The 27,901-nt window shown below is 32.9% G+C and overlaps 1 protein-coding gene and 1 long non-coding RNA gene across 3 annotated transcripts; one reads left to right on the top strand and one right to left on the bottom strand.

Moving 5' to 3' along the window:
- The first annotated feature begins 1,716 nt into the window (after positions 1–1,716).
- On the top strand, positions 1,717–22,086 carry LOC143253174 (synaptotagmin-10-like). 2 transcript variants are annotated; one of them, XM_076506566.1, is made up of 8 exons: positions 1,717–1,849; positions 10,419–10,769; positions 11,360–11,544; positions 12,950–13,054; positions 13,956–14,174; positions 18,850–18,967; positions 20,360–20,531; positions 21,032–22,086. In XM_076506566.1, exons 1-8 carry the CDS (start codon positions 1,771–1,773, stop codon positions 21,222–21,224), a joined length of 1,422 nt encoding a protein of 473 aa, XP_076362681.1. In that variant the 5' UTR covers positions 1,717–1,770; the 3' UTR covers positions 21,225–22,086. The 2 variants fall into 2 exon arrangements, with proteins under 2 accessions (XP_076362681.1, XP_076362680.1); XM_076506565.1 differs by having other exon boundaries at positions 18,847–18,967.
- Positions 20,831–22,219, bottom strand: LOC143253175 (uncharacterized). The gene is made up of 2 exons (XR_013029424.1): positions 22,081–22,219; positions 20,831–21,317 (listed from the first exon to the last, which is right to left on the bottom strand). It is a non-coding gene; the product is annotated as an uncharacterized LOC143253175 (long non-coding RNA).
- Between the last annotated feature and the right edge of the window lie 5,682 nt (positions 22,220–27,901).

The following is a 27,901-nucleotide window of genomic DNA, read 5'->3' as shown; positions in this document are numbered from 1 at the left end:
CCCACGCAAAATAGAACATTGCACGGTGATCTCTTTATTTTGGAATTAGTGCAAAGCTTCACGAGAGTTATCTGCAATAGCCATCTCTAGTTTAGCAGTATAAGACTAGTGGGAAGGCAACTAGTCATCACCACCCACCGCCAACTCTTGGGCTATTCTTTTACCAACGAATAGTGGGATTCACAGTAACATTATAACGCTTCCGTGGCCAAAAGGGCGAGCATGATTGGTGTGACGAAGATTCGAACCCGCGACCCTTACGTTACGAGTCGAGTACCTTAATCACCTGGCCATGCCGGGTCCTTCATTTCTTTTTTTTTTTCAGTATTTTTACTGTTAGTAATAGTTTAAATTTAAAAATAAAATTTTAAAATAAATCAAATTTTTACGCGTGATTTTTCTCAGGCATTTATTCTTTGAAACCAACTTTCCGTGAGAAGTACGAATAATTGTGGGTAGATAGCGAGTTAAGTCAAGAATTGTTCTGTAGAAAATTGTAAATAATATGATTTGAGAATGAGACGAGCACGATAATTATTCTAGTAAAAGATTGAGCTCAATATCTACAAGATAATGATAAGAATGTTTGGTTTTTAATTTCGCGTAAAGCTACACGAAGGTTATCTGGGTTAGCCTTCCCTAATTTAGCAGTGTAAAACTAAAGGAAAGGCAGTCATCATCACCCACCGCCAACTCTTGAGCCACTCTTTTACCAATGAATAGTGAGATTGAACGTCACATTATAACGCTCCTACTGCTAAAAGACTAAGCATGTTTGGTACGATGGGGATTGGAGTCCACAACCCTCAGAGTACGAGTGGAGTGCCTTAACCACCCGGTCAGGCCGAGCGGTTGATAAGAACGTAACTATCAATTTGTAATATTTATAAGAACATGAATGTTTCTATATAATAAGAAGAACAACGCTAACCCTGTGTGGGAAACTAAATGTTATTCCTGGTGAGACTAACGACAACTAAAGAACCACGAGTGTGTGGTTCTCAGAATGTTGTCTAGAACTCTTCCATTCTGTAAAACAGAATGGTACAAGAAGATAGCCAATGCTACAGCTCCATATTGATAAATTTCAATAGTTTCATTACTTGGTCATGGCCCGTTTATGAGTAGGCCTATCAAATATTAGCAATTACGTAATATGACACGAACGTTTCTCTGTTACAAGACTTGTTTCAAAAACTGAAAGAGTTATCATCGTTGTTAACATTTCTGCTTATAAGCAAATCTTTGTAAAATATCTAACCTTTCACTTCACACCTGAAGCAACCGAAACGACTGCTACAGAATCGATAACAAGTTGATAAACTGTTATAACGTTACCTGTCTTGAAGCTATATGATACTTGGAAAGGATGACCTTGTCACTTTCACAATTATAAATCTACCAGATGAATATATATATATATATATATACGTCTTTAACAGTCAGGCTAATATGGCAATATGTCGTTAAAAGACAGTCAGACTGAAATACCAGGAAATACTGTCACAAGATGTCAACAACCAATCAAATGAATAAATTATGTTGTTTTCGCTTTCTAAGCTATCAACGTGTTTTTATCGATCTTCAAGAGAACCTGGAATGAGCACTTGTTTTCTATCAATGCTATGACGCTCGATAGCACGTGCATCCTGACGTCACCCCGCGTTTTATTCAAAAGCATGAGCTCAAGGAGGATATGGCATACGGTCTCGTGCAACATTAACCTGGAGCATCAAGATCATCTGTTTGACTCTTAACCACTTAGCTGATATGGGAGTTCTAGGAAGAAATGAAACGTGGAATAGCCTTGCATCAGCTTTGCGTACTGCTCAACCCACCCCAGAAACAGGTTAGGAAGTAGAATGAATCATTTGTCATTATTTTTATTAACTTACTTCTTAAAGCATAATTAGAATCACTAAAATAATGGTCCTTACCTAATTAAATATGATTTTCTTACATTTTTACTTGTAAAGATCAGAATGCATTGTTTCGTCAGTTAGGTATCATCGCTGTTAGAAATGTGTTCGGTTGTAACTAAATTAGCACTCACTATGATAGCATTATAGGTGGAAGGAAACAAATAATTTACGAAAATATTTTTTTTTCTCATTACTCACTTGTTACTAAATTGTGTTTCTTTACAGTTATTCATGTCTTTGTTTGTTGAGCATAGTTTCATATTGTTTTTAGATCTTATGGTCATTATTCCATAACAATCTTGCTTTAAAAGATGTGTAAATAAGTATTTTCTTAAGCTCAACATGGCCGTGTGGTTAGGGTGTTCGATTCGCAATCTGGTAGTCGCGGTTCAAACCCCCTACATCAAATATGCTTGCCCTTTCAGCCGTGGAGGCGTTATAATGTAACGGTCAATCCCATTATTCGTAGGTAAAATAATTTAATGTGCCTTCTTCAGACGTCATTAGTAATTATAACAGAAATTATTTTAAAAATGAAAATTTTTTACTTTAAAATTCCATCTTCTTGGCGGCTACAGTGATTCTGATCGGTAATTATACATTGCAGTTGAACTTCTAACACTAGCCATTTTTCAATAGCCTTGTACTAGTTTTGGTTTGATTGTGTGGAATCTGTAATGTGGCAATATCTTGCTTGATAAGCAAACATATTTCTATCACTGTTGGGTGTTCTCGGAGTTTTTTCAACTTAATTCAATATATTTTAGAACATTCATTAAAATAAAACATTCTCTAGTCCGTAAAATATGCTTAAAACTTTTATTGTGTTTCAAAAATATAAGTTATACCAAATACAGACACTCGAGAAGTCCATAAGTAATTGTCAAAACGATCCTTGGGGATTTTTACGCTGACTATAAGATAACCTAAGCGTAATTACGCTTATGAAAAATATGTTTATTGTTTATATCTGCACGTTTTCGGACAAGAAATCGTTCTTAAAAAAGTTCAGTTATTTTGTCGTGTACTTTTGTTGACTTCAATTAATATAATTAAATTTGTTCTTCAATATATTAAGAATAACTGTAAGCTAAGCTTATGCACCATAAAATTAAAACAACAAAACACATCTCAAGAACATTAACAAGCGTGTACACCAGGTGTTCAGATATGACTGAAGGTATTATCTCTCATACTCTTACAAACACGTAAAAACATCCAGTAGCATACCTGCCAAACACTAGGAAGCATACCACACACTGTAAATATCCACTAATAAGAAAAAACAGGGCTATCATACATAAAGTAAACATCCACTAGCAGAAAAAAACAAAAAACATGGTCTATCACACACAAGACAAGCATACCATACAGAGTAAACAGCCATTAACAAAAATAGCCCCTATCACACACACACACACAAACATACTATTGACGATTTACTGTGTAGACGCCCTGAACATTCCCATAAACCTCAATCAACTATTATATGATTAACGATTTAACAATATTTGATTACATTTGTCAAAAATGTATATGCTTCACTGTCAAGAAACGACATTTATAGTTTCTGTGGTTTTTGGTAGCTTTTCGTACTACTAAGTACAACAAAATATTACATCTGGATACATGTCTTTCTGGTTAACTACAGTTATATACTGCAAAAGGTTCCGTCGTAAGGCTGTCATATCCAAAGCTCACCACTACTCCTTGCGAGCTTACTAGTGCAGAAAGATGGCGGTTTCCCAGTGCTTGTTTCAACAGTCTGATTGCATAGAAATCCATAGACAACTTTATCAGTACGTGGAATATCATGACCACAGTTAAATAAATACTCAGTTCATTCTCTAGCTGCTGGAAGTATGCGACAATTGAATAGTAGGTATAATTGGAAGCTTCATCTTGGTGAAGCCTTACTTTATAATTGGAAGCCTCATCTTGGTGAAGCCTTACTTTATAATTGGAAGCCTCATCTTGGTGAAGCCTTACTTTATAATTGGAAGCCTCATCTTGGTGAAGCCTTATTTTATAATTGGGAGCCTCATCTTGGTGAAGCCTAACTTTATAATTGGAAGCCTCATCTTGGTGAAGCCTTACTTTATTGGCCTTGTTTCCAAACTGAGATTTTTTTTCTATTATTTTACGTACTGTTGGGAGAGGCATGTGTGACAGTTTTTACAGTCAACCTTTCTGTTCCTGTACTCTTGACTATTTCAAGATGCCACACCTTGCTTAGCATTGCTGATATACGACTTGTTATAGGTCTCTGTCCCAATGATTCTGGTTGCTCAGGTTGTTGCATATTCCTCTGTTTTCAAATAATTAACTACAAAACAACCCTAGATCCCAAAATTTTAAAAAATTTATACAATATAAATGCATGAATATTTTGTGTCGAAAAGGGCTATTGCATATCCTTCCCAAAAGCGATCAGTTTTTGTTTATATCACACTACCTACATAACACCGTACAATGTCACAATGTAGTTATGATATAATCCGCTCTTCCTCGGCATTACATCGGCTACGGTTGATACGTTACTGATTTACATATTCAAAATCATTTTAATATAAGATAATCGACCTTAAAGTTTTTTAGAGTTGTGGTTTATTTTGTAGCTTAACGTTCACTGGTAGACTAAACATTTATCGAGTCACGTTAAATCTATAACCTAACCAAAATTTGATCTAAAATGTTTTCAATTCTTCTTAAAATGACTTTCCTAGTAGCCTTAAAAGATATTGTCTGAAAATATTTCGTTGAATTCCAGCTCTTGTTTGTCAATAAAAAATTTATTATTTAAATTCACCTTTCTATCAAATGGTTTAAAAAGTATATTGACTTCATTAACAGGTAACATCGAGTTTCTGATGTTGATGTAACACATTCTGGCGCACATATGCTAAAAGCACACTTTACAATAAAAAAATACAATATTCGAACGATTCTGTTCCATAGCTGCATCCATTTTGGCCTATAAAAGAAACTTTTATAGCACGTCGTAAAATCTGTTACGTTAATTATGTTCTTTTTGTATTTGTACGTGAATATGAGAGATATAACAAACACGTAACAACATTCTACGGCAAACGTAATTTATATTTAGTTAATATTTTTCACCATTATTTGTGAATAACAAATTAATTTTTAATTTGATTTTTGGTTGTTTTTAAAGCCCTTTAATTCCGTATTTTGATGATTATGCAATTTCTTTTTGTTTTACAAAATTAAATTACCATTTTCATCTCATTTAATTAAAAATTTGAAAATATGTTTACTTAAGGGCTTTATTATTAAAAAGTGAAAAAATACATATCTCCTGGACATAGGATTTTTTTTTAGCATATTATTTGTTAGCTAACTGTTTCGAGCGTGCTTCTGCGTCTCCGTTTTAAGGTACCAGAAATTTTCTCTTGCTTTATGGTTGGCATAGTGACACTGACGTCACAATTGTCTTGTTGCTAAGCGACTGTCTGGGCATAGAACTGCTGGGGATTTACATTGTGTTAGAATTTTAAACTTCATAATGTGAAACATATGTCCTACTTCATAATTAGTAAGTTAATACTTATATTTATGAAATAATATCATGCAATATCTTTCTTGCAAGACTCCGAAAATGAAATGTAAATAAATTGAAAAATCATATAAAGCTTTGGATGAAACATGTTCACTTATTGATGACCAATAACTATCAACAAATTCGTATCTTTAGCTACAAGTGTGTCATTTAACAAGTGAAGGTATATAACTGATTCACGCTACTGCTTTATAACTTTGGAAACTATTTTACGTTCCTTTTGTATGTATGAATAACTAAATGTGAAAAGTGGTTTGTGCGACACATCTTTACATATTAGCATATGATCATGGAATCTGATGAACCTTACATATGTATTATATATAAGTGCGCAACTGACTACGGGTAAATGCATAAATCACATGTGTTTTAACTTTCATTCAAATATTACGTTAATCGATGCTTAAATAAACATATGTAAATTCATTTTACATTCAGACAACGTTTAAAAATTTTATAAAGACCATGAATATTAACATTTATTCTTCATGCACTTGAATACCACGTGTATCCTTACCGATGGTCTTGATAAGGTGCTTCTTTTTAGGAATGAGACATAAATTTAATGCCCCCCGCTAGTACAGCGGTATGTCTCCGGATTTGCAACGCTAAAATCAGGGGTGCGATTCCCCTCGGTGGGCTGATCAGATAGCCCTTTGTGGCTTTGCTATATGAAAAACACACACAAAAAAAACACATAAATTTAATTGCGTTCATTTTTGAGCTGGCTGAAAAACTATCATATTTGATTTGCATTGTATACTAGAGCTCTGAAATGACCTAGTATTCACATGGAGCAAAGAAAACAGAAAATAAAACTATCGCTTTTTTATAATGTATTTAATGGTACAAGTGATAAATATGACCTATTACTGCCAAAAATCATAGACATGTAGCTGCATTCTCTGGGATTTAATTCCTATCGGTGGACAGACTGCAGATGCCCATTGTGCATCTTTGCGCTAGAAGTACTTTCTAGTTGTTAACATTGGCACAACTTATTCCACTTCTGATGGTCATTTTTTCACACAAATTACTCCTCTTTCTTCTATTAAGATTGATACAACGACTTGGTTATCAGTATTGAAACAGTTTCCTTCTCTTTCTGTGTTTAATACCGACATGACTACTTATTTTACTTCACGGTTGTTTAATAATGACTTGCGTTATTCCCTTCGTGATCATTAACATATTAAAGGTTAGGTTACTCTTTGTTCATGTTAATATTAGTATAAATCAGATTCGGGTATAGCCTAATTCAGCATGCCGGACTGCGGCTTTGACAGTACAGTTGCCACACAGACAAATCGAGGTTCACACTTTGGGACTGTGTGTGCGTTATAAAAGTAATGGTGCTTTTATAAGTAACTTTATAAAATTACTAATGAGTACTAACTCATTGTAGTACTTTGGAACTACAAGCCAAAGTAGTTCAGGCTTTTGATAAAACGTGCATTATATATCAACTGTCTTGAATACACAAGTATTCAATAGAATAGTTCAAAATTTGAAAGTAGACGCTGTTGTCTAGCTACCTCTATCCTGGTCTGTGTATTGAAAATAAGAAACAGCTAGCACAGATAGCAATTTGAGTTACTTTTCGCAAATATCCGAAACAAATAGTACAAAAACAATAATTTTACTCCTTTTTCGGGTGGTAATGTTAACACAAGTTACTCCTTTTTTGGTTGGTAATGTGAACACAGTTTACTCTTTTTTCGTCAGTAATGTTAACAGAATGTACTCCTTTTTCAGTTGGTAATGCTAACACAAGTTACTCTTTTTCCGGTTAGCAATGTTAACATAGCTTAATCATCTCGGTTATTCATATTAACGTAGTTTATTTCTCTTACTGGGCCCGGCATGGCCAAGCGTGTTAAGGCGTGCGACTCGTAATCTGAGGGTCGCCGGTTCGCATCCCCGTCGCGCTCAAACATGCTCGCCCTTTCAGCCGTGGGGGGCGTTATAATGTTTCGATCAATCCCACTATTTGTTGGGACAAGAGTAGCCCAAGAGTGGGTGGTGATGACTAGCTGCCTTCCCTCTAGTCTTACACTGCTAAATTAGGGACGGCTAGCACAGATAGCTCTCGAGTAACTTTGTGCGAAATTCAAAAACAAATAAACAAACTTCTCTTACTGGTTATAATGTTAACATCATAATAATTAATAATAACGTAATATTCTTGTTATTGACATATTTTCTATCAAAAGTTACCTGAATACCAAAAGGGAACGAATCGAATATCTCAAAGTCTTAGTGATGTTACATTTTCCACGAGCATTGTGATGAGAAGAAAAACAAAAAATAAAACTGCTAACTTTAAATAACATAGAAAATGTAAGTAGTTACTGCTCTAAATCTGCAAAATGCACTAAATATTTTTTATTAGATGCAATTTTAGTAATGCAGTTAAACTTTAGTTTTTAGTAAACACTAACATTTGATAGTTCGTCATAATATGTTGCAGAAGTGCTTCTAGTCAATTTAACAATAAGATAAACAAAGTTTACATTCTAATTATTAATACGTTTTCAATGTAAGAAAGTTCTATCCCATCATTTTTAACATTAAACTCTTTTTTTTTCTTGATACCCTGAAAGAAGACTACAAAATACCACCCTTCAAAAGAAAGGCCATAATTTATTTGCACTCGCACTCAGTCTTTATATATTTAAAATGTCTTTTCAAGAAATTAAAAAAAAAATGAAAACCTAGGCATATTCACTTTCAGAATTCTTGGAAGTAATTTCAACAGACAGAAAAATTAAATTTGTATTAATCTTCATATTTCACTCAATATTCTTTATGAACGAACCAAAGTAAACAAGACAAGCACCTACTCTTATAAATTTAATTCATCTGTTACACAATAGACGGCCACTTTTTTTCTTTCTTTCACATTATTTTCTGGAAGAAATGTAGTACCGTGTATAAGAACGGTTCGATGTTCGATATTCTCTGAACTCGCAGACAATTACAGTGCTTACAGCTTTAATGCATCTTTTATTTAAAGTCTGTCAGGAACATAGCCTATTGATTCAGTGAAGTTTCACAGAAGATCCTTATCTTTAGTAATTTTTTTCTTTTCATTCATTCTAATTTATTCTAGTTGTTATAAGAATTATTAAAAGAGTAAGAAAAATGGATGTACATATTTGGCCAATTCATTGATTAGATTTATTCAAAAAACAGTTACTACATTATATATGTTATTTAGTAAAATTATAGAAATATCTTAGCAAGAGTAATAAAACATTTTAACTTTATCTTCTAAACACCAATGTTTCTACTTTTCAGTTTTTTAATGCGTAAGAAAATAGTTCCTGTTATGGATTGTGGAAAAAACGTTCAACATCAAGAAGTAGTTCAGGCTTTTGATAAAACGTGCATTATATATCAACTGTCTTACTGGGTTTTAATTATTACTATTTTCCCATTTGATCCGTTCTTATGTAACATATATTTGTATATATAAGATTTTCCTTCACTGATTGCTTAAACCTGTGCTTACAGTGACAAAAGTAATCATTTTGGTCTTTATTTGAATTATATACACTTTCTATTCAAGAGCAAGCAGGAAAGCTTCTTTTATTTTTAGCTTCAGTTGGACTAATTATAGAAAAATAACTCACAAAAGTTATAAAGAACTTTCTTGCCCGGGCAAGTTCGTTATTATTCCAAAGACCCCAGCTAATAATTATCCATCCAGTATTCGAATCAAAATGTTCATATTAGCGTCATTATGACGTATGAACAAATTCCGCATGTATCCTGAAAACAGAATTACGTCTAGAAGAAAACTGTTTTAAACATCTCTTAAGAATCGCCTACTTTTCCCCTCTATCGTGCCTCTGGGGATAGTAATTATAAATAACTTTTTTGTATAAGGTGTTTAAAGCATGAAAATAAAATATTTGCTTTAAATAACTGAGCTGATATATATGTTAATAATTTAAATTATTGATACATTTAATGGCGTTTTGTTTTACTTGTAATTTTACGGCTTATTATAGTCTGATTATACAGGGTGTTCGGAAAGTCACTGAAAAAACTGCACAGTGACTTTCCGAACACCCTGTATGAGAAATGAAAGCATTTCTTGGTCCTTGTGTATAGGTACGTATCTGCTGTTTCCTGTGTCATTAGCTGAAAGTCTTGATAATTCAAAACTGTTTTCATACGTTTTTAAATTTTTAAGAATTAACTTTTAAATAAAAACTCAGTTTACAAAGAGTAAGATCCAAGTGATAACATATAAAGAAATAAATGATTGCTCAAGAAAATGGTAAAAACAATATGGTTAAAAAAACACTGACATAAAAATGTAATACACTTAACATTGTGAGATCCAACAGGAGTTAATCTGAAGCGAGTAAAGGTTTGTACTCTTTGAGTAATGTGATCATAACTACTCACAGCTTAAACTCAGCTCACACATCTATATCAATTAAAACCACACACTTTTTTATCACCTTTATTTATCTATTGTTGCTAATATGATTTTAGTCATAAGCTTATATTTAGCCTTATACCAACATACTTTTTGTTGATCAATATAAACAAAAATAATTTCATTTACGTTAATATATCTTGCATTTATTCATTTCAGTATTTCAGTTGTTTATTTGCTTATGCTCGGGAAACATTCTCTATATTATCTTAAAAAATAATAACATTAGGAGGTAATAGAATTATTTTGCAGCTCATTGTAAGTGGAATAATATGTCCAAGAAAATTATTCATCGGTATTTTGATTTTTAAACGTAATTATAAGATTTATTTTTAATCATCTTCATGAAAAAACTAAGTATAATTTTTCTGAATAGGATGAGCTCCTTCAGTTGGTGATTATGCAATAGAAATATCGTATTAAATTACTCAAAATATTAAATTATTCAATGGTTACTTTTTAGGCTACATAGCGCTATCACAGCTAATTGGAGCTATTATTGTGTTGGCTGGGGTGATTCTGGGAGTAATGACATACTTCAATTATCGATGGCTGATCTCTCGATTACAACCAATTAAATGCTCAGAAGATGGAAGCTCTGCTCTTTTACCTCCTTTAAACTCTCCTCCCTCTCTGAAGATAAGTCACAGCTTACCAGACATTAAAGAGGAATTGCAAAAGGATTCTTTCTGGCCAGACACTAAAAAAGAAGCCCCACCTCGACAAACAACTTTGCCAACAGTGCCGACTAGACTTCAGACGTTTCAAAGACAGCTCTCCTATCGTCTCGAACCCAATAATGTTCCTTTTGAAAGTAGGTAGAGACGCCATCTCTAGCAACTTGTAGAATGAAACATATATATAATAACAAAAAGAAAAATAAGGATGTGAAGTTGTTTAATCAATATAAATCCTTTATATCTATATATGAAATTGTAAAAGATTTGCAGGATTTTATTAGATCTCTTTTACGCTAACTCTTTACGTGATTTTAACAAAATAAAATAGTACATATACTTTTTTATATAACAACAAACATTCGCCTATTTTTGAGCCTAAAATCCGCATGCTCATAATTAAAATGAATAAAAAATATCGATTGATATGGGAACCTTTGTCATTTAATTATTTTATTTAGCTGTTATTATACGGTCTTTTGAAAACTTAATAAAAATTAAGTATTTGTTGACAGTTTTGAAATTATGTTTTTATGTTTCAAAATGCATTTTGCTAGTAATGTAATCTACAAATATTTGACTAATAATTCCGTAATTAAATCATATATATATTTTAATCTTACACATTACTAGCACTCTAAATGAATAGGCTTTGATTATTTAGTAATTTTTGTTCGTTTACTAACTAACTAACTAACTAACTAACTTTCTATCATTTTATCTCAAGTTTGTCACAAACCAATCCGAGAAAAACCATCGGTGGGAGAAATTAAACCTGAACTTTACAAGAACGAACTCGTCAAACAAGCTTCTATTGACACACCGGAGGAAGAGAAAAATATGCTAATTCCTTGTGGGAAATTACATTTTACACTCAAATACGATTCTGATGTCGAAGGGCTCATCGTCAGGGTAAGTATATTCTTACACTAGCGCTCCTTCCTCAGTGGCACAGCGGAATGTCTGCAGACTCACACTGCTAAAAATCGGGTTTTGATACCAATGTAGCTTTTGCTTAATTCTAAACAAACATATAAACTTACACTAGCACTTACACTATTTGTAAGTTGTTACACCCTTGAGCAAATTAATTGAAACAAGACAGAAAATTACGATTTTTTTCAATATTTTGCGTTTTATTTCTGAGAATCCAAAAATTACTCACAAATTAATACATGATATGACCGCCTTTATTTTTCAGAAGATCATTAATCCGCTTTGGCATCGAGTCCACAAGTTGACTGCAATCTTTACTAATTTTTGGATCGCGGTACCACATCTCAATTATGACCTCAATTAGCTCATCTTTCGTAGTACAGTCTTTTCCCCGAAGTCTTTCTTTACAAATCGCCCAAAGATTTTCAATAGGATTTAAGTCCGGAAAGTTTCCAGGCCAGTCCAGCACCTTTATTCGCGTTGTAGTCATAAAATTCTTCACAAGTTTCGATGTGTGGCACGGAGGCAGATCTTGCTGAAAAATGCCAGATCCATCTGGAAATCTCTTTTTCAATTCTGGAACGACTCTTCTCTGCAAAACTTCAATGTACTGTGGTCCTCGCATCATACCTTCTACGATATGTAAGCCTCCGACGCCATAGTAGCTGAAAAAGCCCCAAAACATCTTCTTCAAGGGATGTTTTACGAACTGATTGATGTGAGATTCTCGAAGTTTCTCACATGAAGATCTGCGAACATGCAGACTTCTCTTACTCTATATGAAGAAATGAGTCTCGTCACTGAATAACATCTTCCTTCATTGTTCTTGCATCCAGTTCTTGTATTTCAGACCCCATTGATACCGTTTTTCTTCATTGAGTTTGGTAAGAAGTTGTTTTTTTGACTGGTCTCCTTGCCCTTCTAACGCAATTTCGAATGACGTAATATTCCTCAATATTTCGTCATATATCCCGAAAATAGATCGACCGTACTGCAAAACATAGCTAATGACGCCGTCTGTGTGAAAAAATGACTATTAAAGGAAATCAGCTGGTCCAGCAAGCCTACACTGGCTGCAATGCTGAAAATATTGTAAAATGACCATTTGTTTCAATTCATTTGCACAAGGGTGTACTTCCCGATGAGGCCAATAACTGATTTTTAGCAAATATTTCGTTGCTAATGCTATATGACCTACAGAGTAATCTAGAGATAAAATAATCAATATCCTTTATATTTTAAAACCTGCTAAGATATTTTGCATTTGTTGAATTACTATGACTTTTGCCATTCAGACTGTAAGTACAGTTTGTAGATTATCTTTGTAATTCCATAACATCAAATGGCTGAGTTTTGAAACACTCCTACGTTTTCATTTCAGATTCTACGGGCTCAAGACCTTCCTCCTAAAGACATCTCTGGAACAGCTGATCCTTATTTAAAGATTTACCTTCTTCCTGACCGAAAGAAAATTTTCCAGACCAGGGTACGTAATGACTGGATTTGTTAAATACATTCAGAAGTTAGAAATTTTACACTTGTGTTTTTCTTAACGTACATGCTATTGTTTCACATATTCTATAACGTAAAGTGCCTTCTAAGTCGTAGGTGCATAAGTATTCATATTTTAAGTTGTGCATTCTATATTTAAAGGTGAACGTTTTACAATACAAGACGTATTTTATAAATTGTAGGTCACGTCTCTAAATTGTAAGTTGTATATTCTGTATTTTATAAGATGAATATCGTATTTTGAAAGCTTACGTAGAAACTGGAAAGTTATTTTATTGATATATTTGATACGAGTTACAAACAACTAGAAACAGAGACTCAGCAAACATACTTTTCTAAAATTCAAAGTATGGTTCCCTTACATAAATCCTATACTAAAATTATCTTCGCTATACTATAGCTGGTATCACTATCGAATGTATAATAAAAGGAGCATATGGTCATTATTACAAGTTATTTGGATAGGTTTGACTGCATTTAATGTAGGAAAAGGAAAAAATAAATAAACGTTGTGCCAAGTTGTAATTAATGACTTTATACAACAGCTTGAAAGATCTGTGCTTTAATTTTGCATTAAACCTAATAAAATTGATTTAATACTGCTCTGCAGTTATGGGAGACCGAGTCTATCTCTGCTAAATGGCAAATACAAAACAAGTACCAACTTAATGTATATATCAGGTATACGTGTGCGCGTGTGTGTATATATATATAACGGTCAAATATTTTATTTTCTTTGCCCCTAGGGGCTCAGTGGAAAGTCTGGAAGCATATAACGCTAAAAATCAGGTTTCTATACTCGTGGTAGGAACAGCATAGATAGCTTATTGTATAGCTTTTTGCATAACAGCAAAAACAAATTTATTTTCTTACAGGTTCATCGTAAGAATCTCAACCCTGTTTTTAATGAAACGTTTGTTTTCGGAGGGACCCGAAACCAGCTAAAGAACAGGACTTTGCAATTCTCCATGTACGACTTTGATCGATTTTCTAGGCATGACCTGATTGGCCACGTACAAGTCAAAGGTTTCGGCGAAATTTGTGACATTGCTCATGAAGTAGAGTACACCATGAATGTAATGTGCTCCCCTAAGGTATATAGATTACAACTTGTTCCTATTGCGCGTATTATTTAGGTAGATAAATATACATTACACTAGAAAGTGAAGATACCTATTTTCCATAACAACTATTACAAAACCTTTCTCTTGGTCGAGCTCATTGAAATACTAGAATATCTTTATGATCTTTACACATAATAATGAATGTAATTTCAAATATTGCATACGTTTTTAACACTATTTAATGCCAGATGTTAGTCCTACCGCAGGAAAGTATATCATTCATGTACTGTCCGAAATTACTAGCCCCACCCCAGTGGCTCAGCGGTATGTCTGCGGACTTACAACTCTAAAAACCGGGTTTCGACACTCGTGGTGAATAAAGCACAGATAGCCCATTGTGTAGCTTTGTGCTTAATTCAACAACATCCTAAATTACTATCGTAACTAAGCTGTTATACTATCTTAGTATCAGTGACTTAGGAATGTTTGAGATGAGTCTCAGTTATTAAGGCTGGTTCCTTACTGAAACTCCTGAAGAGGTTGAAAAAGCCATGTTATAAGCCTGAAATAATGATGACAATGGAAAATATTTTTGAAAGTGATAGTTTCGATGAATGATATTTCATGGTCACATTACTAATAGTGTAAGCTTTGTCCAAAGTCACATATTGTTTGATTAGCTTATAAAATTTACGTAATTTTAATACCTCAGTATCAAATAAATTTATCTGCATAGTTTGGAACAGTTGCTATCTTCTATAACCTGATATATTCTCTGTTATAAAAAAAAAGAACTTGATGTTGAAAGAGCAGCCCGGCATGGCCAAGCGTGTTAAGGCGTGCGACTCGTAATCCGAGGGTCGCGGGTTCGCATCCCCGTCGCGCCGAACATGCTCGCCATTTCAGCCGTGGGGGCGTTACAATGTGATGGTAAATCCCACTATTCGTTGGTAAAAGAGTAGCCCAAGAGTTGGCGGTGGGTGGTGATGACTAGCTGCCTTCCCTCTAGTCTTACACTGCTAAGTTAGGGACGGCAAGCATAGATAGCCCCCGAGTAGCTTTGTGCGAAATTCAAAAACAAACAAACAAACAAGTTGAAAGAGTATATTCTGTAGTCAAAATACAAGTGAGTTTCAGACGCATGAGACATGACCTCAATTAGGAATACTCAGTTTCTGCACTACAACATATATTAACATTTAGAACATGGCAACTTGTTTAACAGAACTCTGTCAAGACTTAGTATGACGTCATTTATAGCAACCTTGCAAGTAGTTCTTTTAACAATTCTAATAAGACACTGAGGCGTATAGTTCCTTATTATTAATTTTGTTATAGCAACCTAAATGGCAGCTCGCTGCTGATTGTAATATGGTGATTTTCTTAGTAGTCTACTGTTAACAGTTGAAATCGATTATTCATGGAAATTAGCATTCATTCTACTGAGTTTTCACGCATGTACATCCAACATAAGTAGCTATTGTGTTAGAGTAAATCTACATAATGGGCTATTTGCGTTCTTATCAACTGGACGTTGAATTTAGACGTTGTAAGTCCGTAAACTTATTGTTTACCCACCAGGAGGAAGAGACTATCAAATAGGACATTAATAATTTATGTCATCATAAAAATATTTTTCAAATAATATTTTTCTTCATATCGTATATACTTTTAAAATATACATTTTTTCTGTGGATACTTCATAAAATACTGCGTTCTTGGTGAGTTAGTTACTCACATATCAGATTTCATTATTGTAATCAGCTGAATGAAAAATATAAAGAAATGGGTAATCGGAGCGAACAGTTTAGTATCAAAAGAAACTCCTCTTATGGCCAAATATTATTTTCATTTAATATCAATAGCAAATACATATTTTAACCCACAAACATACTAATTACTTGCAAGTCACCATAAATTGACAATTTGCAAGTAATTAGCATATATAATGTGAAAAAATAACTCTTTTCTGGCATTTCGAAACTGTTAAAGTATATATTTATTTCGAATGAGTCCTTAAATGTCCATACAGAATTTCATGAACAAACATTTATCCACGAACATCAAGACAGAAACTCAAATGTCAAGTAAACAAGTATGCATATATGTTAGTATTATTGTGTATATTCCCATTGTTTCCACGCATTGTTAATAGAGATTCTTTAACCTTTTCGGTGTGAATAAAGATTTAACACCTAAAAGTAGAAAACCAAAATCATTATTACAACATAATTTGAAAACCCTATTATTTCATCTAAGTAATTTAAAGTGTTTCTAAGGCCTTTCACTTTTGGTATTAAATACCAGATGGTTGCTCTTGAACTAAAGTTTCGCTTCATATTTTGGGTAAACGAGAGTACATTTAGAATAAAACCATAAGAGTTAAAAGAAAACGTTGATCTACGCTCTTACTCATTATCCTCGTTGAACGACTTTCTCTGCCAATTGTTCCCAGGAGACATTATTCAATGAGCTAGAACCATACAAAGCTGACATTTTAAAAACACAAGTCTTGTTGGTTTAACCTAACATCTCTGTCTTATTGGTGTATGTATAACAAAATTTTACTGCTTCTTAATATACCTGTTTAGCTGCTGATAAATGTCTTAGTTATTCAATCTTCATTGTGTCTGTTAAAAAGACAGTTAATTGCAAGGTTAGTATTTTGCTTGTTTTTAAAATACGATGTAAGTACTATAAGATATCCTCGACATACAAATTTGTTGTTTTTGTACAGTTGAAGGAGAAAAACAGAATGCATTTTTTCTAAATATTTGTATTTATGTTGAGAAATATTTGTTTAAAAACTTGGATAAAATACTAATGAATACTTTAAATATGAAAAGTAGATCAGAGCTTACGACTTTTAAAATAGAAAAAGATGCTACCAAAAGTTACAAATAAAATAGAATATAAAGTTATATGTAGGAAAGTGTAGACAGTTTCATAAATTAAACTTCATTTAATAAACTCCTAAATTACCTCATATATTTCAAAATTATATATCTCAGAATGTTAAATACAAAGAGTCAAACACACACACACACACACACACACAAAACATTCATAGCCACCTAGAGACCAATAATTTAAAATATGTTTCTTACATATAGTCATGAAATCCCTCCCTTTTTTTTTGGACTGAAAATACTTTTACTCAGATATTTTACACATGTGAGTAATACGAAACATTTACGCAATATATATTAAATATCGTAATTAATCACACAATTTATTACTGAAAACCCCAACACATATTGCATAGAAAATGAGTGGTTTCATCAAATGGTTTTGGTCAGTTTCTTACACGAGTATTCTGATGGGCAAAAATATAAATTGTTTAATATGATGTAATATGTGGCACCGGTAGGACGGTAGTTTTAGAAATAAATCTTTGTTTAGAGTGGTTTAGAATTATTAATCTTGTTAAACAAACGCTGCATATTTTATCAACAATCAGCATTTTATTCTTTTTGTCTCTCTAATCTTTGGTAGCTTTGAAAACCTAAATTAAAAACACCAGTTACCATAAAATAACAAGCAGTTGTAAGATCTATTTAAAATTATATGGTTATGGTCTGTATGTTGAAAATCAATACAAGGTATTTATTCTTAAATTAGGTGCCTAACATGGACAGGTGATTAGGGCTCTCGACTCGTAATCTGAGGGTCGCGGGTTCGAATCCTCGACACACAAGATGTGTTCGCTCTTTCAGCCGTGAGAGCGTTGTAACATTATGATAAATCCCATTATTCGTTGGCAAAAGAAAGTAGCCCAAGAATTGGTATTGGGCGGTGTTGACTAGCTGCTTTCCCTCCAGCCTTATATGGCTAAATTAAGAACGGTTAGCTTTGCGCGAAATGCGAAATATAAAATACAAACAAACAGTTCTTTAACAGGATTCACAGTTGAATTTATGACGCATACAAATAAATGAATCGGTTATTTCTTAAACATAAAATTGCAACAGTTTCTTATCAACTGTTAAAAAACAGCTCTATAAGGCTTAGAAATACAATCGTATACATAACATTTTGGTTCATCATTATAAAATATGCAAACAAATCTTTAAAAAGTCGGTGTATTACATTATCTGCAACAGAATGAGAGTGAATATCCACTAGTCAAAACTCTCGCCCCCCTTCCGTTGCACAGCAGTATGAGTGCTTGTGGATTTACAATGCTAGCAACCGGGTTTCGATATTGTATAGCTTTGTGCTTAACTACAAACAAAATTGAAACTTTCAATAGGAATCTAGTGATTATAAGAAACATATTTCTATGTGGCTTTTAGCTGCCTTGTAACTCTCCAAAATGTTTGAAACTTACTTTTATTACACTAAACGAATTCCTGTAAGTTGATTTAGAAAATATGGGATCAATTCGAATTCTGGTTATCATATAGAATTATAATTTTTATTTAATATTAAATGAAAGTACTCCACACATTTTGTTAATGTATATTAACACCAACCTCAGGAATGTTTTTCAAACATACATAACAAAGTTTCAGACTGAATCTATATTATTTGATTAGACACAGTTTCAATTGTTATCTTACAGCCTGCTAACTAAAATAGCCTATGAAGCGGAAAAGTTCGAACATTAGATTACCAGAGTATTTCTTTTTTAACAGACAAAACCAATTAGTTCTTTTAAGTTGTTCTCTCAGAATTGCTTTTCCCATCTTTTTTCTTTAAGGAGAAGAGAGACCTTGGAGAGCTTATGCTGTCCCTGTGTTATCTACCGACAGCAGGAAGACTAACAGTCACTGTACTGAAAGCGAGGACTCTAAAAGCTACGGCTATCGCTGGCTCTTCAGGTTACTAATCTATGTACTTTTATGCGTCATTCCAATAGCTAAGTGATGCTACACAGTAGCACAGCGATATACGAGGTCATATACTGACGTCATAAAACAAAATGTACTTTATTTAGAAGTTACAGGTCTGGGACCCCTTCAAAGTACTCTTCTCCCCAACGCACACACTTATCCCAACGGTGTTTCCACTTGTTGAAACAGTCCTGGTACGCTTCTTTTGTAATATCCTCCAGCTCCTTCGTCGCATTTGCCTTAATCTCGGGAATCGTCTCAAATCTTCTTCCTTTCAAGGGTCTTTTGAGTTTGGGGAACAAGACAAAATCGCAAGGAGCAAGGTCAGGTGAGTAGGGGAGGGTGGGAAGAACAATGATCGAGTGTTTGGCCAAAAACTCACGAGTTCTGAAGGCTCATTTCGCAGCAACGCGGTGCATATTAAATTTTTCGGTCAAAATCTCGTAACAAGATCCAACTGATATCCCACACCCTTTAGCAAGCTCCCTGACAGTCAGACGTCGATTTGCCCGCACCAGTATGTTGATTTTGTCGACGTGTGGGTCGTCAGTTGACGTGGAAGGACGTCCAGGACGCTCATCATCTTCAATGGACTGTCAACCATCCTTAAAACGTTCATGCCACCTGAAACATGCCGTACGTTCATAGCAACATCACCGTAAGCCGTGTTAAGCATAACAAAAGTTTCAGTCGCAGATGTTCCAAGTTTAACACAAAATTTCACAGCAAGTCGTTGCTCCTTCAGGTCATTCATTTTGAAATCCGCCAAACGAAAAAAATCGCACTTCACTTAAAACCGCGTAGCTAATACACAAATGAAGATATCTGCAATCGGGAAATGGCGTCGTAATCAGCTGATATATGCGAACCTAGCGACACCAAGCGGATTCCCCTGGAACCAACTGGAGCCGCGCAATTCAAACAGTCCGCGTATTTTTTTGAACAGCCCTCGTATGTACGGACTTATAACGCTTTACACCGGGTTCCAATAATTGTGGTGTGCAGAACACTGATAGCCCCTTTGTGCTTAGCATCAAACAAATCCAACTAATGAATTAAAACATTCTAACCTTTTAAATGTTTATTTTATGAAATTGAATTTCCTAATTACACCGAAGTATCAACTTTGTTTTATTAATTAATGGGTTAATATTTAGTTCTGACTCATAAAGGAAATTTGCTTTGATCAGAAGTAACAGATAAAATGAGCCTGTATGTTAATAAAAGTAAACCATCACAAAAGATGGATTCCAAGGTAGACAACATTTTATTAATTTAATATCGAAATACACTTACCATAAATAAAAGTTAATATTTAACAAATTATTTCACAGCAAAATACTATTACACTTGGTCCGATTTTGTGTTTGCTGTTTTCAGATCCTTATGTAAAGGTGTCTTTGATGTGTCAAGGGAAAAGAATAAAAAAGAAGAAAACATCAGTCAAAAAAGAAACTTTGAATCCCGTTTACAAGGAGGCGTTAGTATTTGATGTTCCTGCAGCAAATATTGAAGACGTAAGCCTAATCGTCAAAGTTCTGAATTATGACAGGTTCGTATTGTTCTGATTATTTTAATATCAATAATTCAAATTTTTGTTATTATTTCACCATTCTATTCTTTCAATAACAAGCGTTAATTCCAGTTTGCGTGAATGAAATTACTGTATATCATAATTAATACAAGTTTATATATAGATGGAATAATTTTAAGTCATTAAGGTAAGTAACCTGATGAACGTTTTGGGGCAATTATCTCAGTGAGTGGAACAAGTGCTCTGAAATGTCTCTTAAAAATTCTGTTTGAAATGCCATTAGGAACAATGAATTTTCACGTTTAACAAATGTAAAATTCTATACAATTTATTTAATTACATAAATTTTATACATCGATTTGATATTCATGGTTGTCACATCTTCTAAAGTGAATTAGTTATTTTAAAGTCTAAAATTTGTTTATGGGATCAAACTACTTAATCGCAAATTAACTTTTAAAAAACGTGAATTTTGTAACCACATACTGACTTTTATTTTGTAATTCCTAAAATTTCAGGGTTGGAACCAATGAAGTGATGGGTTGTTGTACAATCGGAAACGGGTGTATCGGTCTCGGACGCGACCATTGGATGGAAATGCTCGATAGCCCTCGGACACCTGTGGCGCAATGGCATCCTTTAGCAGAAAGTATACCATGTTGTTCAGAGATGGCGTCACTTTCCCTGGTGAAGTGCATCAGAACAGGCTGATCAGTAAGTAACCGGAACATTCGTTCGAGGAAATTCTAACGTTTTCTTATTGGCCTTGACAGGCGTTGGAGAGACTGCGAGTCATCGCATTTCCTCAGTCATGAAAACGAAAAGAAGGCATTGATAGTAGATATTGAATAATTTTGCTCATGTTATAAACATCCATCAAACCTTATTTAAACAACAAGTGACCAAGCGTGAGCAACGTTTACAAAAGAGATAAAACTAACTTTTCTTTTGTCGTCAAGTGTTGTCCTGCGTTAGAGTTTAGAAACGAAGTCATTGTTGCATTTAAAATGTAACTTTGTGTTAATTCTTTTTAATTTTTATACTGCTGCTAAATTGTAACACTAGCTTTTCCGTATATTTTTTTATTTCCAAGTTTGCTCTAGAAGCTATTGGATAAATAATTTGAAATTCACTGTTGAGTTCTTTTAGCATTTTTAAAAACTCCATCTTTTATTCAATATGATCAACTAAAAATGTCTTTTAGCTAATATATTGCTCAAAAATGATCATTAAAATCATAAGTTCAATAGATCATCAGCTCTAAGTGCATCTGCTCGACAACTATCAGTCCAAAAAATCTAGGCTTTAAATATTAACTTCAGACTTGAAACTCATTAGTGGCAAAACCATTAGCTAAAGGCAAATTAGTCGTAATCCATTACACAAAAACATCAATTTGAAAGTAATACCCGGATTTAAATTTTGAAATCTAATAATTGTGTTGGGAAAATGAAATAAAAAATAGTTTGGTCAATATTATAAAATTATCAAACCAGCTTTTACTTGTTACTATAAGTTGAAACAATAGAAAAAATATATATCTATATATACATACTAAAATACATACAGGTTGTCCAAGCAGTATTTGGTCATGTCATGACTTCTTTTACCTAATAATTTTTTTTAAAAGATACAGCGCATGTCCGTTACAACTACAAAAACTAAAATTATATAAGTAATTATATCAAGACTGATTTCTTCAGAACTAAGATTAAATTTCTGTTGATTACTTTCACAATCAAGCCTTTCTTTCATGCGACCTCTACACATTTGTAATGGAATTTTATTTTTGCCACGGAAATTCTTTAAAAAATCACTGTAGGAAAACAAAATAGCATAAAAAACTTCCGATTTAAATGAAATAAATGTTTATTGATAGCCTGTGTGCTAATACTATTAAATACTGTTAGATAACTTCCATCATGATAGCCCAGCTTCAAAATAAAATCATCAATGAAAGCTCTCTATTAGAAATTGTGTGAATACTTCATTCATTTTGAAAATAAATAGAACGATTAAAAGTGAGAAAAACGAAATAAGAACGTCTTTATTTCTTTTACATTATATTTTCCGCTGAGTTATTTATTTATTTAACTGGATTTTGTATGTTTTTTTTTAAATCCTTTTTTTCCTTGCGCGGTATACGTACTTATGGATTGTATGTTATGCATGCTTGATGGGCCCATCAGCTTAAGAAAAATCTGCCTTTATTTGCTGTTGAAAACTCTGGTGTTCTTCGTGTCTCGATAAATCAACATAAATATTTTCAATAAACTTTAACAAGCTGAAAAAAAAAATGGTTGTCGATCCTACTAACGTAAAGTATGGATTAAAATAATATTTTTAGTAATATCAGATGTATATGATACGTTCTGCTATTAAATTAGCTTCTTGTCGTTCCAGATGAGCATCACTTGTATATACCGATTTAAAATTTCTGTTATCTTGTTTAGATGTTAATGGCAGTGAGAAAGTCCAACATGAACTTCAGCTGTTACCTCATACTTTAATGTACTTAGTGTAAACCTAATCTTCAGTATATACCCTGAATCTTCAGTGCTGTAATTGTATCCTTCAGTTCCCTGAACCTTATATTTTAAAATACAGCCTTAATCATCTAGTGGCTACATTATCAAGTTTTGTTTATTCTTTATGCTAACAAGGCAAAGATAAAACGTTACGATGTCTTATGTACAGAAATGTCTTTTGTATGTATATTTGTATCTAGATAATGATATCGAGTCTTTAGATCTTAAAAATGTATTTGTGGAAACACGAGATATATCCTTGTAATTTCGATTCAAACTGCGCACGTATTTTAAACTTTTATTCTACATTCGAGCTGCATTGTAGACATGCTGTAAAATAGAATAGTAATTTTGTATCTTGTTTGTAAGAGTAACTTATGAAAATGCTTAGCACAATATTTTAAATGAACTCGTAATTTTCTAATAATTTGAATAAATAATTCACGATGTTATGACCTACAAGTTGAATAATGGTGAATAATCGTTGAATATTGTATGTGTTCTGTCAATTTCACTTTCTTTAAGTGTTCTATGTTTTCTGTGATATGATCTAATTCCCATCTTACTATGTAAGAAAGAAGTTCAGCGGAATAAGTTTTGTCTATAAGCTCAATTTATACGTATGCTCTCGTTAGTTTGTAAATTAAAAATGTACAAATAATTTTTTACGTGAGTTGTCAATTTGATTGTGTTTTATATCAGACTTCTTGTATTTTACATCCACTTGTCACCAAAGAATAAAGAGTAACACTGTAACAAGAAACGCAGAAACTTTCTTGTGTTGTTTCTATAATGTTTAATGTTTCTTTCAGAAGGTTAAGATTTAAAGCTGAAATGCATTTCATTATTAATAATAATAATTACTGGGTGTCCTAATTAGTAGGAATAATATTAGTTGGTAATTTGTGACTTTTGCATTACGATAAAAACTGATAATAGTTTGAGTGCGTCATTCTTGGTTTAAAGTAAGGAATTCTTGAAAACTACTATCAGGTGTTATTGTTACCCAATATAACACTTCTTACCAACTAGCTTTGGGATAATTTATTCTCCGCTTGTATAAGACAACAATGTGTATTAAATCCCTAAACTAGATAGTAGGTAATCGATGAATCGTTTTGTAACTTGTAAGAGGACATATACCAACATGTATATATATATATATATACACACACACCATACATTTTCAAATCAACCTAACTCATGAAAAAACAAAGAGGGCAATCTTCTCATAGCAACAGTAAGTATTAATCAAAAGTAATAAAATGTAATTTGATATTAAACTAAAACAAAGTACTTAACTTTAATATTTGGTTTCAAAAATTAAAAAGTTACTAAACAGTAGCAATGTCATATGTACTTAAGCGTCTTTCAGTTCAATTATTTATATCTTTGATTCAGATTTTGAAGTGCTTGTGCTAGACCATCTTACACTTGTGAGTGTGAATTGTTTATATTATAGTATCATATTTACGTTACCTGCATATATAAGAAACTCGATAATTTACTTACTGGTTAAATACTAATTAATGAAAATCAGCTCACAGAACTTCAAACATTTTTGCTAGGTGACGGACTATCCAAGACGCTTCTCTTAATGCGTATAATTCCTGTTTAAAACTAATTACTTTTGATAATAAGCTATATCATACAGGAAGTAATTAGTGATGTTATTGTCGATATATTTATTTGACCTTTATAAGAAAGTTGTATGTTTCAAGTAGCCATTGCATGTTATATTTCTAATCAACTAAGTAATTGGTCCTTGAACGTTACTAAAATCAGTCTTAGATTGGCTTATGATCTCGATAACATCTTGAACTACGGACAGAGGCAGACAAAATTTGTTATTCAAAATATGTTTACTTCTTTATGTCACTTGAAACAAAAGAGAAACTTAGTTAATTAAAAATCGCTGTACTGTGGTAATTTAAAAATAAACCTAGTTCACAATCACTCAGTCTCATCAAAAACAAGATGTTTGTGAATTTAATATGCGAAATAATAGACACTGATTTGTTGCAAGTGAAATTTTAAAAAGTCTGTACAAAATATTGAAATCACAATAAAATCGAAATACTATTTATTAAAGAAAAGGAAACTGGACACAGCTAACTTTTAGAATAGTAGAACGATTGTAGATAGAAGAAATAAAGGAATGAAACGTAAAGGAAGAATTCAAATGTAATAAATACGATCAGCAGGTAGAAAACAAATAGGCGATTTTTTCTTAGAAACTAAAGCGAATCACTTCTGAAAGGTTTGTTTTTGAACATCGCGCAAAGCTACACAACTCTTGGACTACTCTTTTACCAACGAATAGTGGGATTGAACATCACGTTAAAACTCCCCCGCAGCTAAAAGGGCGAACATGTTTTGGTGTGAAGGGAATTCGAACCCACGACCCTCAGATTACAAGTCGAACGCCTTAACCACCTGGCCATGCTGGACCCATCTGAAATTAGTAAAACTGCATTCAGAATAAGTATTCTATCTCTCTGTAGCTGACCAATCAGAAGAAAGAGCACCAAATTACAGAAATATTTGTGCTCCATGTAACAGTTGCAAAATAGCTCCACACGAGGTCAGGTAGGTGACAAACAACTGTCTCATGAAGCAACAGATAGACTCCTTGAACAGTCAAACTACACAAAATAACATCCGAGGCTCGTCTCGACTGGATTTATGATGTTTCAAATCATAAATTAGATTTTTTTATTTTAAAGTCAGACAGAAAACTTATGTTATAAAAGTAATATATTCAGTATCTGCATATTAAAACTACATGTCAAAATAGCGTGAAACTGCGCCTGATCATAATTGAATAAGTTTATATATTACTATACTATGAATTTGTATTATTTCAGTCTTCAGTATTATCTAAATCACTATCACTGTTAATTAATTTTCTCTTTAGCCTGATAACTATATTATGAAACATTATATGTTGTTAACTTTTCAGTTTCTTATTTGTGTCACTTCATTTCTCTTTGAGCTCTAATTTATTTATTAACTTAATTTGTTCATTAATGAAAAAATTTAAACTATAACATTAATCTATTCATTTATGCTCCCTTATTATTAAGCAGTAAGTCTGAAAGTATATAACGCGAAAATCTGGGTTTCGATATGAGTGGTGGACACTGTACAGATACCCCAGAAAACAAATAAAACGTTTTATTTATTCAGTGTTTCTAACGCCGACTAGTGAAGAGTTCTTCAAATTCACTATGCAGTTTTAGTTTGTTTGTAGTTGAAGCACAAAACTAGACAACGGGCATCTATGCCCTATCCACCACAAGTATCGAAACCGGGTTTCTAGCAGTATGAATCCGCAGACATGCCGCTGTGCGGATTGCATTGAAAGATCCAAAACATACGTAAACAGAGTCAAATTTTAATAATCTCTGTGTTTGAGGGTTCTAACAACTTGATGCACACATACATTGTAAATAATTTACATCACTTGTGTATGTATTTTCAAAATTTTATCGATTTTTGACATAGCTGCTATTATATATATACACATTTCAAGATAAATTATAAATACACAATACAGTTAATATTTCATTACAAATATAACATTACAAGTGATTCATAAAAACTACAATAAATTACTCAGTAAAACTTCCACAATACCATTACCGTATTTAGTAAAGTATCCACGGTCTAACGAAAGCTTTATTTTGTCTCTCTTTATTTAAAGAGAAAAAAATTAACGTTAAAAATAAATTAAAAAAAACACTTAAAACAGATTTATATCTGCTTGTTCGAGTCATCGTGTGTAAAAGTCGCGCCGTTTCTTTTGCATGACAAATGATTTTTGTACACGAAATCATTTTAAATGTTTCAATAAGATAATTTCTTCAACGAAAACTATTTGTGTTCATGAAATCACTCGCTGAGGATAGAATGTTTAAAGATAAACAGTCTATTAAAACAATATAGAATGTAGGGCTCAGGAAGGCACGAAAAACACAGCTGATATAAAATCGCCGTGGAACAGAATGTATATAAACTACGTTGTAATATTAATTAACTTTTAGTATATAGTGTAATACTACGAAAAATTGGTCACTTTCTAGTGCAAAATATTCATAACTCATATCATAAGAATGTGTTCACACCGAGGATTTATAATTTCCAAAACGGGGATATCCGTCTGACGTAATGGTATTGGATAACAAAGAAGCATAAATCAGTTTGGGAAATCAGGACCATTTAAAAACAGACCTGCGACAAATCGTATTCTAGTAATGATAACCAAATGTAGCGTTTTTTAAATTGGGAATCCACAAATACAAATATCAACATAAAAAAACCATTCACATATCTCAGTCAACAGAATTAAATGTAATCAAGAAGAATATTCGTCTGGAAAAACGACATAAGCCCACACGTTTATTCCATGACATATCCCTTCAAATGTCGCCTACTACAGTCAGCTGGGAAATGAAACTGGTATTTATGATACTCCCAACGAAGAGAAACAAGTATGCTGCGATCGGACTGTTAAAACAGGCGCTGAAAAACTCTCATCCTCGCACACTAGATTGCAAGCAGGAAATAGAGAATGTATTTTGAGCATGGCAACCTAATTATTAAACAATTTGAAGTAGAAACAATGATGAAAGTTTATTGTCAAGATGTACGGTCGTCAGATAGAGGATGGTGTTATGTGGAAACAGGGACTGTAACGACATGATAAATCTTCTAAATCATTTTGATATAGTATACTCGATTTCTATATAATAATTATAATTAACACCTTAGTATGGACTTTATAAATTATTTTGATTCAGCAAATTTTAGTAGAAACTTTATAATAAATTCAAAATTGTTATAATCAGTCAGTCAATA

The sequence above is a fragment of the Tachypleus tridentatus genome, chromosome 6, assembly GCF_004210375.1.
Source record: "Tachypleus tridentatus isolate NWPU-2018 chromosome 6, ASM421037v1, whole genome shotgun sequence".
NCBI lineage: Eukaryota > Metazoa > Arthropoda > Merostomata > Xiphosura > Limulidae > Tachypleus > Tachypleus tridentatus.
Note: the sequence above shows the minus strand (reverse complement) of the source record. Positions and strands in the feature narration are given on the sequence as shown.

Excerpts from the sequence above, each read along its gene's own strand:
- LOC143253174 (XM_076506565.1), top strand. The coding sequence starts at position 1,771 with ATGGGAGTTCTAGGAAGAAATGAAACGTGGAATAGCCTTGCATCAGCT. Across the intron at positions 14,175-18,846 it reads ATGTAATGTGCTCCCCTAAG|GAGAAGAGAGACCTTGGAGA; the intron begins GTATATAGATTA and ends TTTTTCTTTAAG. Across the intron at positions 18,968-20,359 it reads GGCTATCGCTGGCTCTTCAG|ATCCTTATGTAAAGGTGTCT; the intron begins GTTACTAATCTA and ends TGCTGTTTTCAG.